This window comes from Penicillium pulvis, assembly GCF_028828015.1.
Source record: "Penicillium pulvis strain IBT 33274 chromosome Unknown contig_5_segment0_segment0, whole genome shotgun sequence".
In the NCBI taxonomy this organism is placed as follows: domain Eukaryota; kingdom Fungi; phylum Ascomycota; class Eurotiomycetes; order Eurotiales; family Aspergillaceae; genus Penicillium; species Penicillium pulvis.
This window is the reverse complement of record NW_026643078.1, coordinates 1,528,584-1,552,403: the sequence shown is the minus strand read 5'-3', so window position 1 is coordinate 1,552,403 and position 23,820 is coordinate 1,528,584. Positions and strand designations below refer to the sequence as shown.

At 48.2% G+C, this 23,820-nt stretch overlaps 10 protein-coding genes across 10 annotated transcripts; 7 read left to right on the top strand and 3 right to left on the bottom strand.

Moving 5' to 3' along the window:
• Nucleotides 1-853: 853 nt before the first annotated feature.
• On the bottom strand, nt 854-2,687 carry N7503_007163 (proteasome regulatory particle lid subunit RPN5; the record flags this gene model as incomplete). The annotated part of the gene is made up of 5 exons (XM_057066710.1): nt 2,474-2,687; nt 2,363-2,419; nt 2,057-2,293; nt 1,517-2,005; nt 854-1,456 (listed from the first exon to the last, which is right to left on the bottom strand). Exons 1-5 carry the CDS (start codon nt 2,549-2,551, stop codon nt 854-856), a joined length of 1,464 nt encoding a protein of 487 aa, XP_056920391.1. The 5' UTR covers nt 2,552-2,687.
• Nucleotides 2,688-3,852: 1,165 nt separating this feature from the next.
• On the top strand, nt 3,853-4,122 carry N7503_007162 (uncharacterized protein; the record flags this gene model as incomplete). The annotated part of the gene is made up of 1 exon (XM_057066709.1): nt 3,853-4,122. The coding sequence occupies one exon, from the start codon at nt 3,853-3,855 to the stop codon at nt 4,120-4,122; it is 270 nt and encodes an 89-aa protein (XP_056920390.1).
• A 201-nt stretch (nt 4,123-4,323) lies between these two features.
• N7503_007161 (glycoside hydrolase) lies at nt 4,324-6,348 on the bottom strand (the record flags this gene model as incomplete). Its single annotated transcript, XM_057066708.1, has 8 exons — nt 4,324-4,689; nt 4,749-5,258; nt 5,311-5,453; nt 5,504-5,536; nt 5,592-5,668; nt 5,728-5,811; nt 5,886-6,260; nt 6,305-6,348. 8 exons carry the CDS (start codon nt 6,346-6,348, stop codon nt 4,324-4,326), a joined length of 1,632 nt encoding a protein of 543 aa, XP_056920389.1.
• A 1,213-nt stretch (nt 6,349-7,561) lies between these two features.
• On the top strand, nt 7,562-8,091 carry N7503_007160 (uncharacterized protein; the record flags this gene model as incomplete). The annotated part of the gene is made up of 3 exons (XM_057066707.1): nt 7,562-7,617; nt 7,688-7,769; nt 7,879-8,091. The coding sequence occupies 3 exons, from the start codon at nt 7,562-7,564 to the stop codon at nt 8,089-8,091; spliced, it is 351 nt and encodes a 116-aa protein (XP_056920388.1).
• Nucleotides 8,092-8,564: 473 nt separating this feature from the next.
• N7503_007159 (2-deoxyribose-5-phosphate aldolase) lies at nt 8,565-9,365 on the top strand (the record flags this gene model as incomplete). Its single annotated transcript, XM_057066706.1, has 1 exon — nt 8,565-9,365. The coding sequence occupies one exon, from the start codon at nt 8,565-8,567 to the stop codon at nt 9,363-9,365; it is 801 nt and encodes a 266-aa protein (XP_056920387.1).
• Nucleotides 9,366-11,114: 1,749 nt separating this feature from the next.
• N7503_007158 (uncharacterized protein) lies at nt 11,115-15,696 on the top strand (the record flags this gene model as incomplete). The annotated part of the gene is made up of 4 exons (XM_057066705.1): nt 11,115-11,700; nt 11,755-11,813; nt 11,875-14,210; nt 14,262-15,696. The coding sequence occupies 4 exons, from the start codon at nt 11,115-11,117 to the stop codon at nt 15,694-15,696; spliced, it is 4,416 nt and encodes a 1,471-aa protein (XP_056920386.1).
• Nucleotides 15,697-16,554: 858 nt separating this feature from the next.
• N7503_007157 (MDR family MFS transporter) lies at nt 16,555-18,479 on the bottom strand (the record flags this gene model as incomplete). The annotated part of the gene is made up of 5 exons (XM_057066704.1): nt 16,555-16,886; nt 16,945-17,202; nt 17,252-17,367; nt 17,429-18,201; nt 18,327-18,479. 5 exons carry the CDS (start codon nt 18,477-18,479, stop codon nt 16,555-16,557), a joined length of 1,632 nt encoding a protein of 543 aa, XP_056920385.1.
• Nucleotides 18,480-20,377: 1,898 nt separating this feature from the next.
• Nucleotides 20,378-20,842, top strand: N7503_007156 (uncharacterized protein; the record flags this gene model as incomplete). Its single annotated transcript, XM_057066703.1, has 1 exon — nt 20,378-20,842. One exon carries the CDS (start codon nt 20,378-20,380, stop codon nt 20,840-20,842), a length of 465 nt encoding a protein of 154 aa, XP_056920384.1.
• An 866-nt stretch (nt 20,843-21,708) lies between these two features.
• N7503_007155 (uncharacterized protein) lies at nt 21,709-21,948 on the top strand (the record flags this gene model as incomplete). The annotated part of the gene is made up of 1 exon (XM_057066702.1): nt 21,709-21,948. One exon carries the CDS (start codon nt 21,709-21,711, stop codon nt 21,946-21,948), a length of 240 nt encoding a protein of 79 aa, XP_056920383.1.
• Nucleotides 21,949-22,764: 816 nt separating this feature from the next.
• Nucleotides 22,765-23,516, top strand: N7503_007154 (uncharacterized protein; the record flags this gene model as incomplete). The annotated part of the gene is made up of 2 exons (XM_057066701.1): nt 22,765-23,296; nt 23,350-23,516. The coding sequence occupies 2 exons, from the start codon at nt 22,765-22,767 to the stop codon at nt 23,514-23,516; spliced, it is 699 nt and encodes a 232-aa protein (XP_056920382.1).
• Nucleotides 23,517-23,820: the final 304 nt, after the last annotated feature.

Here is a 23,820-nt window from a genome sequence, read left to right as displayed (position 1 = left end):
TCCTCGTACTGAAAACTACTGAAAACACAACGAAGGCCTCGGTCGATCTCTATATTCAGCAGCCAGCTGTTTAAGGATAGAACTTGTATCATTTCTGGTACTTGCATCATTTGAATCGTATTGTAGAGATATATCCAAGATTAATTGTTTGGGGCATCTTATTCGATCTTGAATCAACGGATATAGTTCGAGGTAGGCACCGATATGGACCGATACGGATCGTATTTCCTTTGGCGGGGGGACGCAGGCCAAGGAAACCGATACGGATACTGTTTCCCTTGCCGTCTGCGGGCCTTGGCGCCTTGGCGGGTGGCACTTTCTTACCTGAGCTGCCACCGCTGTTATAAGTGTACACCAGCTAAAGTCCTTCTATAGCGAGGTGTGCATACGCCCGGGCCATTCCCTGGCCTTCGCTCCCATGAATACGAGTCGGTATAGAGTAGCTATTCGTCTTCAGTGGATGCATGTAAACCTTAAAGCTCCATGAACCATCTGGCTTGTTTGATGAACCCATAGGTATGCCCAATAATTCGGACGATTCGATCGCCCAGGTGCTGTCCTACCTAATTTGACTTCGAAGAACTTCACTAATCCAGCTTTAGTTTACCTTGTGCAGGTCCCTGAATTGAGATGAAGGCCATTGACCTCTCTGAAGCATGTTACCATATTTAATCTCAAGGCCAGTGTGATGGATGCACCAATGACATGGCATAGAAGTTCATATACTGGGAAGTAATACATAGACATTGCCACTAACGCAGTGGTTTATTCATAAAGGGTCTACCGGCGAGATATTTTACACATAGGCAGAAATTCCCGCATCAAACTTCCAAAAGCCCGTCAAGAATCAGAATTAACGAGCCTTGGGCTTCTCACCACGAGTCGGCAGGATGCGAGCCATCATCTCCTCCTTGGTGATGAGATGATCGATGCGCTCCAAAAGACCAAGTAGGCTCTTCATGTCACTGCTCCACTCGTTCAGGACATCATCCGCGTCACGAGGTTTGGCAAAGTTGACTAGTCGTGCGGGCCGGTCAATCTTAGCGTAGATAGTCTTCGAGGTGACCAGGTCGCTAATGTACTTCTCCGTCTCTTCCTCAGTCAGGTCCAAAAGCTGGGTGAGTCGGCCCATCTGGATGCGAGTGTAGTATTTGGCCACTACCCGCACGTTATGCTCGATGACACGCTTGCGCAGATCCTGCCATCTTCGGTTGGCCTGGTTCTCAGTGGACTGTTTGGGCTCAGCATCGAACACATCGGTGCCACACAGGTGGGGGCCGAACTGCTCGGCGACCATGGGCCAGCGCATGAGCTCGGGGATGGTGAACAGCTTGACAAGACGAGCTTCCTCGGGAACCTGTGATAGTCGCGAATCTTGTTGAATGCGGTGCAGCAGGTCTGACTGCTCGTTGTCGTAGGGGGAAAGGACGATATAATAGACGATGCGTGCGAGAGACTGGAGAATTCACGTTAGCCATATACTCTTGTGTTTTATCTCATAAATCCATGAGCTTACCGCGCGCAGCTGCTCCGGGTTGTTCTCGACGGCCTCGGTGTCCAAAACTTCTCGGTAGTGCTTGCAAACATCAAGGTACTTGTAGTCATGGTTGGCCAGAACGATCTGCTGGTCGTAGTAGCGCAGCTTGAGATCGGTCACATCATCATTCACCTCCATCGGTGGCTCATCCGGCCCACGGGTCTTCTCTCGCTCTTCCGCCTGCTTCTTGAGCTCCTCAATCTCCTCAGCGCTCTTCTTCGGTTTGCGGTTGAAATAACGCTTGTTGATCTTGCGGATCAGGATCGAAGCCTGCGTCCAGTCGCCACGCTCAATACACAAAGCAACCTGCTCCAAAATGAATTCGGTCTTCTCCCGTCTTGTCATCGATCCAAATGTCTCCACCTGCAGCTCGCACAAAATGTCTGCCGCCGCATTGAGATCACCTTGCGATTTCTTGATATTCGAAAGGATTCGTGTGACACGGGCTCGCTCGACTTCGACGAAGATCTATGGATAGGTCAGTGATGCCCCAGCGATAGTCGGACCACTCAAACTTACCTTTCCCTCAGTGACTGTGCGCAGTGTTTCGATGACAGACAGCTTGACATCCATGTTCGGGGTATCATCCAAGAACTTCATCACCTCCTGTACCATGCGCGTTGTAGCCTGCTTGAGTTGAGCATGTTTCTTTGAGAGCAGGAGCACTTGGTCGTTAAGGAGCGCCCAGTCGCCGGAGTTCTTGCTAATGGTGACGATGGTAATCAAGAGGCGCGATGTAGTAGCAAGATCGGAAGCCTATTTTCAGAGTAATGCGTGTTAGCATGGATCTGGATGATCTGAACGCCGGGGAACGGGGAAACATACCTGTCGTGCTTGCTTCTCCAGCACCAACAGCTTATCGATCGCACCCTGAACATCGGTCTGCAAATGGCATTAGCTTACTTTTCAGCATCAAACAATGAATTTGAGGTGTACCTTAGCGAGAGCTTCAGTTTCCGGGATCAGCTTGTCGGCGTCCTTCGAGAAGTCCTTCTCGGGCTTCAGGACGGACATGATGACGACAGTGGACGAGTAGGTGATTGGTGGTTCTAGGGGTCGAAGAAAGGGAGGAAAGAGTGAGTTGGGTTATACGATAATGCAACGAGGCAAATTAGTAATGTGTGGAAAAGAGGTAGAAAGATGCCAGACGGTGATGATGTTGGAGCTTTGGCAGTGGCTGTTCCGCCCTTGAGCTGGAAGCTCCGGCACGTGATTCCCCAACTACAATGTTGTGGAGAGTTGATCTTGTATTTCTCATAGCATCAATTTGTCAATTCGATCCCTCTGGCCTAGAACTTTGACAAAACTCTCTCAATGGAATATATGATTGAACAAGCAGGTCAAAAACACGGTTTCTCCCCAGTATCCTTGTCAACGAGCCAGGTGCCCGTCTTGGTGCCTCCGAAGGTGAGCGCCGGATGCCTGCCGAGAAAGCACAATCTGGGCCAAATCCATCATTGGTGGATAGAAGGTTCAAGAGTGATTTTTTCGCTCAAGGTAACGAGGGAACAGGATCTCAGCGTCGCCTTGGAAGAACGAGACATCGGCGACGGGAAACAGCGGCCTTTCCTATTCGCATTTTCTTAGGCAATGAACACTGTCTGCATCTTGTCTTTGAGCTGCTGTAGACGGGTTTCGATGTCATGATTGAGTTTCTCCTCGGAAGTCGTGACAATAGAGCGGTGTTCCTCAGTAAACATATCCATTTCTCCCAAATTTTAGAAACCACAGCTTCCAACGCATTTAGCAGCTCGATATCGCTTTCATTGTTCGAGGAAACCTCTAAGTCTGGGGAAATATTTAAAGTGCCTGTGGTCGACTTGAGTTCGTTGTCAGCAGACGAAGCCCGAGTACCGTCGAGACTGCCAGAGGCACCTGCCCCCTCACTAGCACTAGCATTGGAACGTGCGTCTTGAACGTGATACTCTTCATTCAATTATGCGGGTGGCTTTGATGCAGCCAGGTCATTATTGCTGTCAGTTGGGGAGAGATTATAATATGTCTTCTTCGTGACTTTCCACCACACTTGGGGATGGGCATCCCGGATCCCCCCATTTCGCCATCATTGCAGGATACGGGGAAGGCCAAGGTTCGATGCTGGTTTTCTTCGACTTTGCCTTTTCTCTGGCAATCAACCCATTGATCTCGGGCTCCAATCTATACCAATATTTTCCGTAGATTCATTTTACATCTGCCATTGGTCTCAATCGTCAGTTCTAAACGAGAATGCACAAATTCTCATCGGAGAGGTATCGACGGCCTCGATCATCAGTGACCAGAACAACAGGCCAATATCGGAGAGTTATTTCTTCATCATGTTTGCCCTTGCTGAAGGACATTTCGGGGTGTTTATTTATTCCCTTGGTGTTGTAACGTTGCATATTGTTGCGAATCTCGCCGTCTGGAAGACAACCAACGCTTTTCTCTCCTGGTCTGACCGTCAAGTCTATCTTAGCCGAATCTTCCGCCTCGTCAATCTGACAGATATTGAGGAGGTTGGCGATTCCATCACGCGCTTGATAACCCCAAATGAACTGGATAAAGCATGGAATATGGTATGGTATGAAGAAGATAGTGACCAGTGAAGCCAAAGAAAATTTGCTTGCCAATTCAAACTACCTGCTTAAATACGAGTATTACCCAGGCGAACACTGTATATAGTAACAGGGACATGAGGCGAACGCACTCCAGGTTTGATAGAAGTTGTCACCTATTGACGTCCCCAACGCTTGCTCTAAACCCTTCCACAATTGGAAACTTATGGCTCAAAATGTGGCGATACCACCTCACGACACTGCCAACACAGCAACGGCCCAAGCTGGCATATCAACCTGAAAACTTCCCGATCCAGAGACACTCGTTGTAGATGTGGTGATTGATACATCATGAGGGTAGTTGCTCACTAATTCACCCCCAGAGAGCAATTCGAGCGAACCAGCTGTAGCTCCTTCGATATTGATGGTGACATTCTCTGTAATTGATCCAAAACCCGAGTCAGACACAGAAGCAACCCAATAGACAGGACCAAAGGCTGAATCTGAAGTGACGGGCAGAATGGTGGAGCCACGATTGGTGGAGAACATCTTCTGGACGTAGTAGGATGTTGAGCCGGTGATGGAATCAGGACTGGAGTCGAGGCCAAACAGGTCGGGCTTTCTATGGTCAACACTTGCAACTATCATTGTACGTAACCCACGGATTAAAGACTTACCGACCACTCGGCCATATCATAATGTTCCAACAAGGGAGCAAAGCTAGCCATTTTGACAATGTCGCTGTTTCGCTCCATTCCGATCATATAGACCGCCTCGCTGCAGCTCCCTTGCATATTTGACCAGTATGTGGTGCTCCCATCATTACCAGTCGTGCTGGCATACTCGCCGACAAAAATAGGCCAGTCGCGAGACCAGTTGTCCCACTCATTAAAGAGATCGATGAACCCATCAGGCGAGAGATAGTAGTGAATATCAGTGATAACCCCGTCAGGTATGGTTGATGGTAGACATGAAGTGTCAGTGGTAGATGCAATAATGGTCAAGTTGGGATACTCGGCATGAACAGCATCATAGATCTGCGTGAACCGACTTGCATAGGTGGCGCAACCATTTGAGTAGACGTTGTCCTCATTCCCTACTTCGATGTATTTCAAAGGCCAGGGATCGGTACGGCCGTTTTTGGCCCGAAGAGCACCGTATGTAGTGTCAGTGGAGCCGAGGCAATACTGTACAGGAAATGGTGAGAGAACGATCGCAAGTTTGTATAAGTGGACTTACCTCGAGTTCATTTAGAATGTCATCGACATAAGGATCGAGTTCAGATCCTGAAATCGCGCTATTATCAAGGGTAAGGCCAGACCAGACGGCAAGTAGAGGCTCCATTCCCATGTCTATACACCAATACATGTACTCATCCAGCCCTAGATGAAAGTCAGAGTCGTACGTAGCTCAAGTCAAATGAATGACTCACCGAGGGCATCAGTGTTTGGGTAGCCCCAGTCACCTAAAAATTACTCCAAGTGAGTGTCTGTTCACCATAGTATAATCAACCACTATACCTTCACGACCTGGACGATCAACAAGTGCTCCAATCGTCTCATTCCACTTCCAGCGATCGCTCGGAGTCTCGCCCTCACTGTAAGGTCACTGACTCAGAATCCAACGAGTATGGCTTGCTGTGATATCACCACTTACAGATTATTTCCCCCAGGAAAGCGAAGGAAAGATGGCTTGACTTCCGCAAGGAAGCTAGCCACATCATTCCGCAATCCATTTTCTCTGTGGTTTTCAATTAGAGAAATTAGCAAAGCTTTGACAGAAGAAAAAGAAGCAGGTGCCATCCGGATTCTTACCGCGAATTATAAGTGGGAGGAAACAGCTGCACCAAGCCAAAGTTCAAAGAGCTCCCTGCAACACTCGAGCCATCAAATCGCAGCTGCCACGCATTATCCGCATCCGAAGACTCAGTAGAGGTAAAAGAAGTATCATAATAAGTGAACTCCGAAGCACTGCTATCAACAGTGATGTTGTGATCGGCGTAAACAGTACCGGTAGAGTTTCCAACCAATCTGAGGTTAATGATACCGGAGTAATCTCCCTTCATCCAGAAGTAGTTTGTGTAAGTTGTATCAAGAACAGGAACTCCATCGTATCCGTAATTAGAAAAGCCAACGTATCCCGTGGTGCCAGAAGGCACGGTCACCTTCAGCGAGGAGGTGATGGCGGTGCTGAGAGGGTTAGAGGTATCCTGAGAGATGCTCACGTCTCCTACCGCAGAGTATGCAGTAAGGCCTGGGTCATCACCTTGGAAGCCATTGTTGCGTAGTAATTGGCCATGAATACCACCGTCGCCTACTCCTTATTAATAATCTATAATCTGAAAATCGGTTACAATGTTTTCACCTGAGTTATTGATGTCCTAAAATGATAATGAGCGAAAATACAACATATATAGGGTCGGATTGGTCTACTTCAAACATAATGCCATAGAGCAGGGGGCTGGAGGAGTTCCCACCCGTCTTTGATACCGTCAAGTCAATAGCCGAGGCTTGACCTGCGAGCCATGCCACGGCTAACGGAGACAACAAGAAAGGTATCATTATAGCAGCCCTTGAGAACAGCGTATGATCGATTTTATGGACCTCAAGCTTGAGTAATTCCCCTTAAATTGGGCAACATTGCTTAAATACATGTTTATCTTCTCTCTTCAAGCTATACTAGACTCGACTTAGTTCTCCGCCGGAGAAGAAATAGCGGCCCATCGGCAAATGAAGGCCACATTTGAGTTAGCAAGGTTTCATAGTTTTATTACTTTGCGTGAAAAACTGCATTCTGCAGGAGAATTGCCCTCTTGGGAGCCAGGAGAGGGCGATGATCTTCTGCAACCTCCGGATTGTGGCTGTGATTTGTGGAGGAAATAGATTACCAGTGGAGAATAGACTACCACCTACGTATTAGATCAGGCACTTCAGTGCGTCTTTGCATACAAGTGGATACCACAACAGCGTGGGGGGTTCGAAAGTAGAGCGGGGAAGAACTAGTATACTTGCTTGTGTGCAGAATGCGGGGACCACGCCATTAGTAGTCGAGTCACCAAGTCATTTTGACCTACTCAGATCTCTGGCCCCTCTGGAGCCTTCAAAGCTGGACATGGTTATACACATGAAATTTCGGTATTTGGAGTTGTAAAGTCGCATACACTATGTTCCAGTTTCAGTTGTCCTCTTTACCGGCTGATTTTCAAGGTTTTGTGATTGGATGCGCGAAAATGCCCCACACCATACGTATACAACAGTGAGCTTGCTAGGAGATGGCCTGAATATACATGGACAAGTGGAATGATGCTAGAATGTAATTAAATAATACATCTAGAGTTGCGTAGCATTCAAGGGAACGTAGATGGGGATACCATAGAAGTTGGCCTTGCTTACTGGCCGAGGCTACACAAGCGGGCCTAGCCTTATCGCGCCACGATTATCTCCAACTCCAACTCCACCTCATCAACTTCAACCATCCAATATCACCAACCATGTCTCCCCAGAAGCCACAAACGACTTATTTCTCAAATGGCCAAGCGCTATCGAGGTGAATGATCCCACCATATATGGCTGGTAGTTACAAAAGACTCCGCGCTAACCCAATCTAACACCAACAGCCCGCCATTCTCAGTTCGCGTTTCGCGATTCTTCGAGAGCGTCTACCTCTTTTTCGGCCTGTACCTAGTGAGCTTTTTCTCGGTACGAAAACCCTGGTCCTGCTATGTTATCGTGCTCTCGCTTGTCTTTCACCGTCCTCCTTTGCCTGTTTTTGATGCTTCGGAATGCTGACTGCTCCATTCCATTCCAGCTGGATCCGCACACTGCCGCGCAGAACTCGTCGTTTAATATCCACCGGCCGAAGACCCCATCTGGATCCCGTAAGCCATTTGGTGGAAGCTCCGGTTCTTATGGCTCTGGTGGAGGTGGAGGTGGTGGTGGCGGCGGCGGCCCAGGTGGGCCTGGAAGACGCATTGGGCGCGTGGATGATGTTCGAGGACCAGAGTGCGGCAGTTGTCGATGAGAGCCACAAATTTGCGGCGAGAAATCGGTGATAAAAGATGGTTCAAGAAGTGAACTTCTGGAACTCATGATTGACTTTGGCTGTTGGTGCCTAGAAACATAAATGCTTCTGTGATATTGAATGAACATCCAGGGTATCATTTAAATTTTGTGATTCATACTATTTTAACTGCCATGTCTTATGCATGGTGTACAGTATCAAAGGTCTTTCGTCGACCAGACTTCTGATAAGAAGATAAGATGGACGAGAGGTACATTACCATGTCTATCAACCGACAGCAGCTTTCCGCAGACAACAGCTTCAACACCACATGTGCTCGCATCACATCGTGTCAATAATGAATCAACGCCTCGTCATGATGATGAGCCTCTAATGTCCTCACGTGACGGCACCCCCTCTCCTGCCCCTCCAGACCAAAGTGCAACACTCCGGAGGCGTGGATATTCAAACGAGAAGACCGCTGTCAAGCCAGCATGTCGACCATCCCATTAAATGATCCGGACTGGGATGCCTTGATATCTCTTCTGAAAGAGCGCATTCCTGAGAGATCAATACCGAAACTACAAATTCCGCTGAACATCCCACAACTGATTGACCACACTCTCCTATCTGAGTCCGCCGAGCCGGAGCAGATTGATATTCTCTGTGCTGAAGCCAAAGCGCACAACTTTGCTACAGTTTGCGTTCGACCAAACTATGTCGCCCGCGCTTCCGCCAACCTCAAAGGCACCGCCGTTGGGGTAGCTTCCGTGGTAGGCTTCCCAGAAGGCACACATGACACCGAGGTAAAGGTGAAGGAGGCCATTGAAGCCGTTCAACATGGAGCGACTGAGCTGGATATGGTCATCAACTATCCTCTGCTCAAAGACGGGGGCTACACAGCTGTTTACAACGACATAATGGCCGTGCGTAGTGCGGCCCCGCCACCGACGAAACTAAAGGCTATCTTGGAGACGTCCCAGCTCAGTAGAGACCAGCTTATTGCCGCCGCTATCATTGCGTGCACGGCTAAGGTGGATTTCATTAAAACTAGTACTGGATTTTGTGGGGCCGGGGCTGATGTCCAGAATGTTCAGGTGATGCACCTTGTGGCTGAGGTGTGCTTCAATGGTTGTCTGGTCAAAGCGAGTGGAGGTATTAAGACTGCAGACGACTGCTTGCGCATGCTCAAGGCTGGTGCGATGCGGATCGGGACTAGTTCCGGAGTCAAGATTATGCAGGAGGTGGATGCAGGCGAACTTTTGGAACAAGGGGCTAGCCATGCAGTGTCTTAATTCGTTCTTATCTTTACTCGATGTTGCCAATGCAACCGAGGGCAAGACTTGCAGATGAAGACTTGGCGCCAGAGATTCAAGTTAACAAGTTTATCATCCCTCTAAGTAGGAATTACATACTCTTGATGCAAAAGAATTTATCTTGGTCCAGCATGATACTGTTTGATTTACGTATATCGGATCTCTCTACACAGGTCGGATGGAGCATGAAAGTCATCATATATCTCGGAAGATATCCCCCCAACATAAATTACGCGTCGACGTGGGAACCGACAAAATAGCAAGTACCTGGTATCACTACCGTACATGGATGATTTGGCTTTGCGATAGGCATTCGTGTAGGGTTTCAGTATTCGTCCGCTTCCGCTTATTAATAATATCCATTCCCGAGAAGACTGCTGTCCCGGGGAGGAACTCCGAATGCCGTAGAATGCACGGGTGTTGGGGTCTGGAACGGCATTCGGATTGTGGGTCAGGGTCGAGCCCTTCCGTGTTGAAAGACCGGCAGACGCTGATCAACTGCCGAGCTAATAGGCGAAGAAGTTATCGGAGCCTATTTCTGCGGTATTTGTACTTTATTCATCAGTAGATCCTAGGAGGTAGTCGATTACTTCTGCGGAGTTGACTGGCGATGGACTGGCAATCTGTGACCAAGTGTATAAGCGGATCCACAGTTCTCGCACAATTGTTACGTCAGAAGGGTTGAAAATCAACCCGGACTTCGAGATATTGGCAGGTTCCGCAGCTCATACGGGTTGTACTTGGCATGTCAGAAATTTCATGGAAATTCCTTTAGCCTCGGTTTCACAAGGGGATTGGAATAGGCACTTGAGTTATGACTGAATCGAGTACGTAAGCAGTATAATATAAGTGGATTAACTTAGAGACATCTGCGATAGGGGCTTAAAGACAAAGGCCTAGTCCAAGAGTAAGGTGTCATGGTACATAGTGAACCTTGGAACAGCCCTAGGTACATGACATTGGGAGCACCACATCCACGGGTGTAAATATGCATTGACTTTGTGTTACTTTGACCCCTGATGGTGCTCAACACTTACCCCGGGATGGATAGAGGACATCGATTGACTGATTGGCAATTGTGGTCCTCGAGATTCCTATGAACCAATTCTCGAGGTCCACAATGGCTGATCCCTGCTACTTGAACCGGGATACGCCATTTACAGACAGCCCTAACCAATGTCCTTTCTGCATGATTCTTTCCCCTTCTATTTATCCTTATCAACTCCATTCGTGTTTCATAAAATTATAGCCATATCCGAGCCGATCGATCTAGGGATCGGGGTCTGGCAGATCCGATGAGTCAGCGGAGACCGGACGAGCCGCAGAGATCGACGAAGCTATGAGAACACGGAAGACATGATGATCCACAATTCCCGGATCTGAGAAGGCCCGGGACCAATCAGCATTCAAATCTTTGCAACCTGGACTCCAACCCTCCGTCTTTGATCTAATTCCGGGCGCCGAGAGATCCACAATCTCCATATGACTTCCGAACTGGGTGCCTAACCGTTAGTCCACGGGTCATAAGCGTCACCACTAGGTAGTTTATACCATGTGATTAAGGTTTACCAGGTCCCAATTTGCACCGTTAAAGTTGTTCCGAGGCCGAGTGACCCGGTCAATATTCAAATAAATACTCAGATTCTCCCCTCCTATTATTGTGTTCTTGAACTTGGCACTAGTACATTCGCTTTTCGTTTTGGCAGACTACCGAAATACCAGGCAGTCATGTCTTCCCCTTCTAGAGAGGAAGAAAAGCCTAATAAGGAATTGGCTCCAGAAATCGAGTATGAGGATGAAAATTCCGAAACTACTTATGAGCCAATTGGCTTGATCGAACCGAGTGAAGTCGAAACCCTTACCCGTATAGCAACCCAGCAGTCTCGACGACAATCTACCTCCGGACCTACCCACCGTCTAGCCTCGCTCGCAGACCAAGATCCTACCCTGAACCCTCAATCTGGGAAATTCGACCTGCGAAAATGGATTATCGCTGCCATGCGAGATGTGGGCCGTGAACGGGGCCAAAGAATGGGCGTTGTGTTCAAAGACCTAAACATTTATGGATCTGGGTCGGAGCTACAGTTCCAGGACACAGTCTCTTCCATGTTAACGGCACCCCTCCGAATTGGAGAGGCTTTCCACAAGTCCCCGAAAAAGCGCATCCTCAAGAACTTTAATGGTATTCTCAAGAGCGGAGAGCTTTTGCTTGTGCTCGGTCGCCCTGGAGCGGGCTGCAGTACTATGCTGAAGTCAATTATGGGTGAGCTGCATGGTTTGGAGATGGGCGAGGGCAGTGTTATCAATTACAACGGTAAGGAACTCTCTACTGATTCTACTCCTAAAACTGGTTACTGAGTCTAGTCAGGTATTCCCCAACGCCGCATGATAAAGGAGTTCAAGGGTGAAATGGTCTACAATCAAGAAGTACGCCCATGAAATGATCTCCTTTGGTATACAACATTTACTGACTACATGAACCACCTAGGTTGATCGCCATTTCCCTCACCTCACTGTCGGCCAGACTTTAGAGCACGCTGCCGCAACACGAACCCCATCCCACCGATTCCAGGGAATGACCCGCGGCGAATTCGCTAAATATATGGCGCAGATCGTGATGGCGGTCTTTGGTCTGAGCCACACTTATAATACCCGTGTTGGAGATGACTTCATCCGTGGTGTTTCGGGCGGAGAGCGAAAGCGTGTCAGTATTGCCGAGATGGCACTCTCTGCGTCACCTTTGGCTGCTTGGGATAACTCCACTCGTGGATTGGATTCAGCCACGGCTTTGAAATTCGTGGAGTCCCTTCGTTTACTCTCGGACCTTACTGGTTCTGCCCATGCTGTGGCAGCTTACCAGGCAAGTCAGAGTATCTATGACCGGTTCGACAAAGTTGTCGTTCTTTACGGGGGTCACCAAGTATTCTTTGGACCGGCGAATGCCGCAAAGGAGTACTTTGAGAAGCAAGGATGGTATTGCCCTCCGAGACAAACCACTGGTGACTTCCTGACCTCGATCACCAACCCTGACGAGCGTCAAGCGAATCCCGGTATGGAATCTCAAGTCCCCCGTACACCTGAGGAGTTCGAGGCTGCATGGCTTAAGTCTTCGGAGTACAAGCAGCTTCGGTCTGATATTGATGCATACGAAGAGCAATACCCTACAACGGACGATGCTGAGGCTGTTGTTGCGTTTCACGAGAAGAAGCGAGGCAACCAAGCTAAGCACACTCGTCCTAAGTCGCCATACATCATCAGTGTGCCCATGCAGATCAAGCTCAATACTACCCGTGCTTACCAACGGCTATGGAATGATGCGGCGTCGACTGTGTCTACCGTGGTCAGTAACATCATCATGGCTCTTATCATTGGTTCCACCTTCTACGACTCCCCCGATGCTACTGCTGGCTTTACTTCAAAAAGTGCGGCACTATTCTTTGCAGTCCTTCTCAACGCCTTGACCGCTATGTCTGAAATCAACGCTCTTTATGCGCAGCGACCGATCATTGAAAAGCATAATTCATATGCTTTCTACCATCCGTTTACCGAGGCCATTGCTGGTGTCATTGCCGACATACCAGTGAAATTTGCTCTTGCAGTCTGTTTCAACATCATCTTGTACTTCCTCGTCGGTCTTCAGCGAAAGCCGGGTAACTTTTTCCTCTATTTCCTCATCACTTTCATGATCACTTTCGTCATGAGTGCGGTATTCCGAACATTGGCAGCTGTCACGAAAACAGTCTCCCAAGCAATGGGATTGGCTGGTGTCATGATTCTAGCCCTTGTCGTCTACACAGGCTTTGTGCTGCCGGTCCCATCCATGCACCCCTGGTTCGAGTGGATCCATTATCTGAACCCAATCTATTACGCTTTCGAGATTTTGATTGCGAACGAGTTCCACGGGCGCGATTTCCCCTGCTCGTCCTTCGTCCCATCTTACGCTGACTTTTCCGGTGATGCGTTTTCTTGCAGCACAGCCGGATCAGTAGCAGGTGAATTGACTGTGAACGGTGACCGTTATATCTGGCTGAACTATCGATACAAATTCTCCCACGTTTGGAGGAACTTTGGAATCATGTGTGCATTTTTGATTGGCTTCATGGCCATCTACTTCATCGCCTGTGAGCTTAATTCATCTACTACCAGCACAGCTGAGGCTTTGGTGTTCCGTCGTGGCCACGAGCCTGCACACCTGCGCCGTGGCAAGAAAGGCAAGTCCGATGCCGAGGCCACCAATGAAGTCGCCGCGCAAAAAACCCCTGAAGAAGAAGGTGCCCAGGAAATGGGAGCCATCCAGCCTCAGACAGATGTTTTCACCTGGCGGGATGTTTGCTACGATATTGAGATCAAGGGCGAACCCCGCAGACTTTTGGACAATGTTGCCGGTTGGGTTAAGCCGGGAACTCTGACTGCTCTCATGGGTGTCAGTGGAGCTGGTAAGACCACTCTCTTGGATGTGCTAGCTCACCGCACTTCGGTCGGTGTTGTGACTGGTGATATGCTTGTCAATGGCCGTGAATTGGATCAGAGTTTCCAGCGTAAGACTGGCTACGTCCAGCAGCAAGATCTCCACCTTGAAACCGCCACAGTTCGTGAGTCTTTGCGTTTCAGTGCTCTTTTACGTCAGCCGGCTAGTGTCTCTATTCAGGAGAAGTACGACTATGTTGAAGATGTCATTCGCATGCTTCGTATGGAAGAATTTGCCGAAGCTATCGTCGGTATCCCTGGTGAGGGATTGAACGTTGAGCAGCGTAAGCTTCTGACCATTGGTGTCGAGCTGGCTGCTAAGCCCAAGCTACTTCTTTTCCTCGATGAGCCCACTAGGTAAGCTCTCTCCTTATCCCCCAGCTGATCTTTTTGCTAACTTGGATAAAGTGGTCTTGATTCACAGAGCTCTTGGTCCATTGTTTCCTTCCTTCGTCGTCTTTCTGAGCACGGTCAAGCCGTCCTTTGCACCATCCACCAGCCCAGCGCCATCCTTTTCCAAGAATTTGACCAGCTCCTGTTTTTGGCTCGAGGTGGAAAAACAGTCTACTTCGGCCCGATCGGTGAACAGTCGCGGACCCTCCTGGACTATTTCGAGGTCCATGGAGCGCGCGCCTGCGGAGATAGCGAGAACCCTGCCGAGTATATGCTTGACGTTGTGAACGCTGGCTGCAATCCCCAAGGTGAAAACTGGTTCGATGTTTGGAAAGGAAGCAAGGAAAGTCAGGAGGTTCAAGTTGAACTTGATCGCATCCACAAGGAGCAGCAGGAGAAAGTCCCCGTTGAAAATTCACCTGAAGGTCTCACTGAGTTTGCCATGCCGTTCTGGTTCCAGCTGTACCAGGTCACCTACCGAGTCTTCCAGCAGTATTGGCGCATGCCCTCCTACATTATTTCCAAGTGGGGGCTGGGTATTGCTGCTGGTTTGTTTATTGGGTTCTCCTTCTACCAAGCCAAGACGTCCTTGCAGGGAATGCAAACTATCATCTACTCGGTGTTCATGCTGTGCACTATCTTCACCTCGCTTGTCCAACAGCTGATGCCCCTGTTCGTTGCTCAAAGATCGCTTTACGAGGTCCGCGAGCGCCCCAGCAAGGCATACTCTTGGAAAGCCTTCCTAATCGCCCAAGTCATTGTAGAAATTCCCTACATGATTATCACCGGTATCCTCATCTTTGGTTGCTACTTCTACGCTGTTGTTGGCATTCCAAGCTCCCTGACCCAGGGTACCGTTCTCCTTCTATGTGTCCAATTCTTTATCTATGCCGGCACATTCGGACAGATGGCCATCGCCGCTCTCCCCGACGCTCAGACCGCCAGTGCAATCGTCGTTCTACTCTTCGCCATGTCACTCACCTTCTGTGGTGTGATGCAGCCGCCATCCGCTCTTCCTGGCTTCTGGATCTTCATGTACCGTGTCTCACCATTCACCTACTGGACCAGCGCTATGGCTAGTACCCAAGTACACGGGCGCGAGGTCGTATGTTCCAACGACGAACTAGCCATTTTCGATCCTCCTTCTGGCCAGACTTGCTGGGAGTATCTGAAGGAGTACGCTACTGCCGCTGGGGGTCAATTGATTAACAAGGCTGCGACTTCCAGTTGCGAATACTGCTCCGTCACTGTTGCCGATCAGTATGTTGCTCAATCTGGTATCTACTATAGCCAGCGCTGGAGGAACTACGGTATTGTGTGGGCTTATATTGTTTTCAATATTTTCATTGCCGTCATGACCTACTACCTATTCCGGGTCAAGCGTTGGAACATGGAAGGCATCAAGAAGAGCCTTGCGCGTTTCATCCCATCAAAGAAGTCGAGTGACTAATTCGAGACTCCTGTTACATTCTTTCAATTCTTTTCTTGTGTTATTTCTTGCACTTTGCATTATTCATTGCGCATATTCTGACTGCCATCGTCAACCTCTATTTTCTTTCTCTGTTCGTTTACCGTCATTTTATTTACATTTCTTTTTGTCCATAGTCATTTTAAATATTTCTTCTCCGTCGAGTTCTTGTTTGACTCGATCAATCATTGTTAATACAATAAGACCTTTGAATATTCGACACAAATACCTTCGATCCAGATTATCACAAGACAAACCATTAATAGACAACAAGTTCCAGACGAGAGATTCGATCATATAAACTCATTCAGTCCCCTCAAAGAACAATTCTACTCACCTTAAGAACACTCCCGTTACACCTATTCAACACCACAAATGAACGACATAGAGTGGAAACTTTTCAAAATTGAAAGATATCAAGAAACGCATCAAAAACCTCATTAAGCAGGAGGCTGACACAATGGATAAATACTAACAAGCTTACAGCCGAAAGATGCACCGATTATATCGTCATGGTGGGTACGCAGCTTTTGGACGAGCCGGTGGATCGTGAAATCGTATTCCCCGAGTTGCTTTCCATGATCCAGATCCAGATTGGACGGCTGAGACGCAAGGGATATGATTATCCGATGGCGGATGCGTATGATCAGCACGCGAAGGGAATGGATGGTACGTATCAGGTCAGGACTCCATAGGCCATATTTCAAAATGCTTGGATGTATTTGAATTTGTACTGCTACAGTACTTTTGTGAGAATGTAAATCAAATATATCGGGTCCGACTGACCCGGCACACTAATAAGAACATATGCATGTGGCAAATTATCTCCAACCAGTGGGCCTAGGCCATAGGAACAGAGGTACCTTGGTCTTCTTTCCTATTACCCGGTCGCGGAATTCTGCTTCCCTGCTTCGAAATAAGGGCACAAAGGAATGTTATACCAAAGAGTGCAACTCCCATAGCCCAACTGCCGTGTAAGCCATTGAGATAGGAGCGTCGCGCACCAAGGAGTTCTGAGCCCGAGAAGACATCTTGGAGCCCACTTGACCCGGCATTGATGACATCCTCGGGACTGACTCCCTTCATGTATCTTGGAATACTTTGCACAAGTAGATTGTTCATGATAGAATCTGTGGAGCCGACGCCGTAGGCAGCGGATATGAATTGGAAGACTGTGGATGGGTCAGTCAGCTCGCAATGAGGATTTGGAAGAAACGCATTTATACATACATAAAACAGTTGCCATGGTAATGGGCTGGTCCTCTGTTGAGCTCAATGATCCTGCTACAATGACGGGGATCTGAACTGAAAGCCCGGTCCCTGTGCCATATATAATTTGATATCCGATAATAGAGCCTAGACCGGAATACAGATTGAAAGTGTATATCAAGCCAGCGCCGATAGTCGCAAGTATACTGCCGGCCAGCAAGAATGGCTGATAGTATCTGATTTTGGTGACAATGGCAGATGATATGAAAGTTGCGATGGCTTTCTGTCCATTAGTACTGAATACCAAGGTGGAGTAATCGGAACTAACAAGTTGAGAGAATGGTTGGAATGCTTTTAATCCCGCTTGTCATAGGAGAGTCTCCATTGATAGCCTGAAAGTAGATTGGCAGGTTATAGATCAGAGAAAAGTTGGCGGCATTGAGGCTGGCTTCATCAGATGCTGTTTTCAAGGAGTGTTAATGGCTCCAAGGAGAGCAAGACTCACAAAAATATGAAGGCACAGCAAGTGCCGATACTCCTACTCTTCAATATGCGCAGAGCCACCAGAGCCCGGTCTTCCTGCCACCACTCGATAATCACAAAGGCCGCAGTCAGGATAACCCAGAGAACAAGACAAGCAATGACAGAGCCGTCGCTCCACGGTTTTGTCACGCCTCCCCACTGAAGCGCGAGGAAGAAGCAAATCAAACCTGTCAGCAAGACTGCCAGACCAATATAGTCGAACTGTTTCAGTTTCTCTTTCAGTGATCTTGCAAGTCCGGACTTAGCCTGCTCAGGGGTGCGGAAGAAGAAAAACAAGACCCCGGCAGCCACACCACCGATCGGGAGGTTGATGTAAAAGCACCAACGCCAAGTAAGGTGCTGCGAAAAGGCACCTCCTAGCAGAGGCCCTGCAATACTCGCTATACTGAATGTAGATCCAAGTAAACCAATGAGTATCGGGACTTTCTCTGGGGGTGCAACAAAGGCTGCAATGGTGTAGCATCCGCCAGTGAGACCAGCTCCCCCCATACCCTGGATGGCCCGTCCAATAATCAATGCCATACTGTTTGGCGCCAAAGCGCAAACCAGGCTTCCCACTTCAAATATAGCAATGGCAGTCAGAAAAGAGACGCGCAAGGAGAACCCCTGGTAAATATGGCCCCAGGCTGACTGGAAAGCGGCGAGAGTCAAAAAGAAGGCACTGCCGTACCATCCAATATCGTCCATGCTCTTGAATTGGACCGTAATCTTTGGTATCGCGGTGGAGATGATACTCTTCATGTGGAATTAGAAAGGCGTTCTGCAATTTTTCGCGATTCAGGTACTTGCCATATCAAGCGCCACCTGTAAGCCCTAAAGTTAGCTGGCCATTCGTATCCCAGAGTATATTGTGAACTTACCAGAAACATGCTGAGCATCAACGCGATGACAATAATGACCAAGACTGGCCCAGATGGGTACCTGACCGGCACTGGCCCATCACGGGACTCGGATCTTGAATCGTTTCTGTGTTCTTTGGTGTCTGTGACAAGATTCGAGTTTGTCTCCGACATGATGTTTGAGTGAATATAGCGATGTACAAGTAATACCAGCCGGCAGGATTGAGCCAGAAAGATGATAGAAATAAATGTAGTCGCAAGGAGCTAGATTCCAAATAGGTACAGATCTTTGAGCTACGGTAGAAGAAAAAGTACCCGATGATTTTCTATACAGAAGGAAAAGTGCCCGATTGGACTCATTGCGGGGCAACACATATCGCCCGCTTATAACCAGGAAGTATTGATGATAGACCTGCACTTTCTTTGTTCTCTGATAAAGTCCACTTGATAAGGCAATGATGTATCCTGCATTTTACCGCGAGGCCAAAATTTCACGATCGTGTGTGGATATACCAAGGATCCCTGGTGGGTCAACTCTTCGGCTGGTCCCGCGTGTGGAGCTTGACCAGCGGATTCATTATTAGCATTAGACGAGGATATCAGTCAAACTTCACTATAGCTACCTTCGTTCTCACATAACTGACTGGGCCTATTCCAATATAAGATGACTGAGTGGAACGATTCAAAGATGCCCTAAACAAGACGATTCGGAGTGTCTGGAGGTCAGGTGATCCAGAGCGTTCTAGCGTTCATTCGTTTGTCAGCTCTTTCAGTCTTTGCGCAGTCAGTAATCTTGGATCCTTTCAGGAGTCCTTTCAGCAAGGTAGCCCCTGAGCAAAGATAAGATATCTGTGGCTGAAAAACATTACTGTCAATATCCACGTGTTAATTAATGATATGAGAATTCCTACCGAGGGTCATTGCACGTCGCCTGGAGCTGTTATTGAGAACCAAATATGTCTTCCCGGGCGCGACTGCGCACGTCGTGTGACATCTGTCAATCCTCAAAGGTCAAATGCAGTCAAGACAAGCCAGAGTGCCACCGGTGCGTGAAGAACGGGCTTCGTTGTGTTTACAGCCCACTGCGTCGGATGGGGCGACCCAAAAAGCGAGCTGCTTCATCCCAGGGTGCTCCGAGTGTGAATTCGGATGCTCAATTTGCCCAAGCAGAAGAGTCGATTCCCCTAGACACGGAAGATGAGTATTTTGGGAGCCAATGGCCCAATTCAACTACCCCAGTTTCATTGTCTTTGGTTGGTTCTGTACATGATACCCCATTCGCATTTGGCACAAATGACCGATTGGCGAGTTCTGCAAGTTTCTCCATAATAGCCTCCGCAAAAGGCAGCTCTTGCAATAGCTGCCGAGATGCATTAGCGGAGGAAGTACAGTCATCCGCCGATTGCCAATCTTCTTTCTCGTTCCGTCAACCACCTATCGTTGCTCCATCTAGAACAATTCCAAATGAGTTCAAGAAGAAGAGACTAGATCTAGGAAGCGGCACTTGGCCAATGAAGCAAAATACTTCCTCGTTCGCTGATACGTCTACCTCGCATGCGCTCAATGGATGTTTACCTTGTCCCGATTACTCAGAAATAGCTATGGGACGCCGCCTCAGTCACCAAAACTCTCAAACGGAGCCTTTAGAGCTTTCAAACAGCAACTCAACTGACACCGCCAGTTGCACTGGAAAGTTTCAGTCCACGAGACACAATTCAAGAGTGGACGGAGCGTCTAGGGATTCTACTGAACTTCAAATCCCATTTTATACCAGGTCCTCTTCATCCCCAATATCCAACAAACAGATGAGTCATAATGGTGGCGTTAGTACAAGGAACACTACCCGATCACCCTCGGGGTCTGATGGCCCATGTCAGGGTCAATGCTATTTGACCATTCTCCATCGTCTCGCCTGGCTCGAACACTCTCGTGGCACAAAGGACAAACCCCTGACGATCGATGTGGTGCTGATAGCCGAGCGAGACACTCGCCTTTTAAAAGAGCAACTATTTGAATGTGGTAGCAATAACCCCGAAGACAAAGGATGTGTTTCTTCACGACCCTCTAGCCTCATGTCATTGATATTGCTCGCAGAATGTGTGATTTCCATTCTAGAGGATCTCTTTCGCCGAGCAGCAATATTAGCCCGTGAGAGAGAGCGCGACTTTCGATCCGCATGGTCAGTAAACCCCGATTTCGTTCCTCCCGGCGGGGTGAGGAGTTTATCAGCGCAACAATCCGCTGCTCGCTTCGAGCGCTCTATTCGTGGCATCTTCGATCGAAACATCAGTTGTCCCATCCCTGAGGCAAATTGTGATCTGTTCTTGGGGAAGCTCAGAGTGGGCGGCGAGGCCAAATCACGAGCCATGAAGCAGATCTTACGGCGTCGACTTCGGAAAGTTTTTGCTATGTTAGTCGATGTGAAGACCTTCGTCGGACGCGGGAGCGGCATCGTACAAGGATCTGTGAAACAGATTACCGAAGACCTTCTCCACCGCGTGGAGTCTTTACAAGGAAGAATAGAATTGGCGGAGTAGGAGCTTAGCCTGCTACTCGATATTGCTGGTCTGGTGTCCACCCGTCTAGTATATCTTTATATCTATGAATAATGATCCATTCTGACTTTATAATATTGTGTACATGTATATTTGAAGGCACACTGTACTTTCACATGGCCTTGTTTGCTGCATTAAATCACGGTGCGATTTCCAACGATCATTTACGTCCGTCTAGCTTCTTGCCGACCCAATGGACTGACGTATTTCTATATTACTGAGTAACAAGGTCCTATATTCTCAAATTCGCATTCGTGGGCTCTGAAACTGTTTTCCCTCTCATTTATTACATAGATTAGACTACCAGAGACGCGCATCGGGTCTTTTAGATGTCATTGGTTGGACATTAAAGTACCCAGCCAATTAGGAAAAAGTACCCGACGGGTGATTAGTATTTCGATGACCTACATGAGTGAATCGGGCTGCTTATTGCTTTGTGCAGAAGCAATTGTTTTCTTTCTTCCCTTCGCTCTTTCTTTCGTCTTCTTTCTTTCTTTTGTGCACATGATTATGTTTATATTTGTGTTTACGGAATCGCCTCATCAACTCCCGTTCGATCCCTACTCTAGCTTCCAAGATTGTAATTTCCCGGCCCCCAAACAGCCAGAACCGGCACCACATACTGGTTGTGCGACCTTATATGGTGGCGTGCCCTCAATACACGATTTGATATTTGTCACAACCTGGCAGCACGCTATCGTAAGCACATGAGCGCCTTCCAGAATTGAACACCTCCAATCATGCAGAGCCTCCAATCCCAACCACCTTGCGATTGTCTTGCACGGACAGCCCAAACACTCACTCGTTTCCCAAAACTTCACACTAGATCTTCATCAGACCTACACAGCATGTCTCTAGATGAAGTCCTTTCACTTGGAACGGACTTGGTTGAACAATGGGAACTATTGCATGGCTGCCACATGACAGATGCACATCTGGATGCGCGCATGCTACAAACAATGACAGACGCTGTGGTGCAGATTCTCATGCTGTACGAAGTAGCTGCTGAGTCCATACTTGGAGGATGGGATGAGATCGAGGAGCCTCATGGTTGGGCTGGAGGTATGTGTGTAACCAAGGCGGATTGATCCAATTAACTTATATAAGCATGGACTAATAAGAGTGACTAAGATCGATCGAACAATCCACTCGGAACTAGCAACAGGAGTAGTGATAGCTCAGTGGACATGAAGCTCGCGCTATCTGTTACTAAGCCAACGGCACATTTAGGGAGCATGCAGCTAGATGACTATGAAATGACGGTTGTGTCACGCGAGGCTTTGCGTCATGCTACTATGCGGCTGGGGGAAATGCTGCATGACATTGAGGAAGATATAAGCATTATGGGGGCACATTCATCGCAAAGGAGCGACCATGCGGTGGAGGTGAAACAGATTATTTCTCGGTCGCTTCGACTTCTAGGAAGAATCAATTGTAATGATAGCAACCTGAACGCGTGACATCACTCATATAGAAATAAACCCAGTACTAACAGCTGTTGATATACCACTTAGTAAAGGTCACATGGTGTTGGAATAACACTCTACCATAGCCGAGTGCTCAAACTACACACACTATTCTGAGATCTCTAATTTGGCCTTGTTACACCCGAAACGTGGTTTATGTTGTACTGTACACCTGCAGACTCAGAATCTCGGACACTTTATCTTTACTACCAATAACAACCCATTAGCCAGCTAAGCATTAGTTTGACAGAAGAAAGCAGCCTCATTCAAAGTCCAAAGTAAAGTTTGGCCGAAAATAAGAATAAAAAGCTACAACGCGTATCACCAATCTAATCAAATGCACGGACCACCTGTAATCACACCCGGAACGGTAGCTATGAACCGCAACAACTACTCCCGTAGCACCAACCTACCAACAACTTCGGACCTTAAACCAAAATGGATCCCGACGCAAGCATCCCCGCCGAACCCGCCCCCTCGGTCTTCAGCTATGTCCTCTCCTTCCTTCTAGTCGGCGTAGCATGGGGCTTCACAACCCCCTTTATCCGGCGCGCCGCGGCAGACTTCAACGCACGACAAGAAAGACAAGCCTCTGGGTCTGACACAACACGCGGAAGATCACGGTCACAAGGTGAAGGCGAAGAAGAGCAGGAATTGCTTGCGACGGAAGAGCAGGGACAGAATGAGGGTGTGCGGAGACGAAGTGGGAGTCAGCAACGGGCGGAGGAGGAAGGCGATGGGAGCGCAGCACAGTTAAATGCAGAGTTAGAGGGCGAGGCAGATATTGATAATGCGCCTGGGCCTGTGCCTGTGTGGAAGCGTCGGACTTCGTCGGGCTCTTGGGTCAAGAGGAAGATTGTTTCGATTTTCTGGACGGTCATTAACCTTCTCCGGACGCCGGCTTATTCTATTCCTTTGGTCATTAATTTGACGGGGAGTATTTGGTTTTTCCTTTTGGTCGGAAAGCATGGTATGTTTGAACTCCTTTACGGGTAAGCTGTGCTTTTGCTGATATTTTCTTAGAACTGTCTCTGACTGTTCCGCTTGCCAACTCGAGTGCGTTCTTGTTCACCGTTCTGGGCGAGTGGTACGTTGAGCGCAAAGTGATTGCAAAGCAGACTTGGTTGGGGTTGATTCTGGTTTTGGGTGGGATCGCATTATGTGTGCACTCAAAGAACCAAACCGTCTAGATACAGCTGAATTCAACCCAATTTTAAATTTTTGAAATTAAACACCCCATCTGCTTGTTGAGCATCTCTATTATGTGTCGTATTCTTCGATTAATTCAACAAGCATCCTCAACATTCAGGATATCAATACTTGCCTTAGTGTTAGACTCTTGGCCGATCGGACTGCAATCGAGCAAGAGCTGATAATCCTTCTGGTACATTGCTTCTTAAGCACTAGGAGATCTGCAGCTATTAGCTACAGAGATCCACTGTTTAGAGTCTACTTACGAGACTTTTGATGACGCGAATACGACCGTCCACCCCT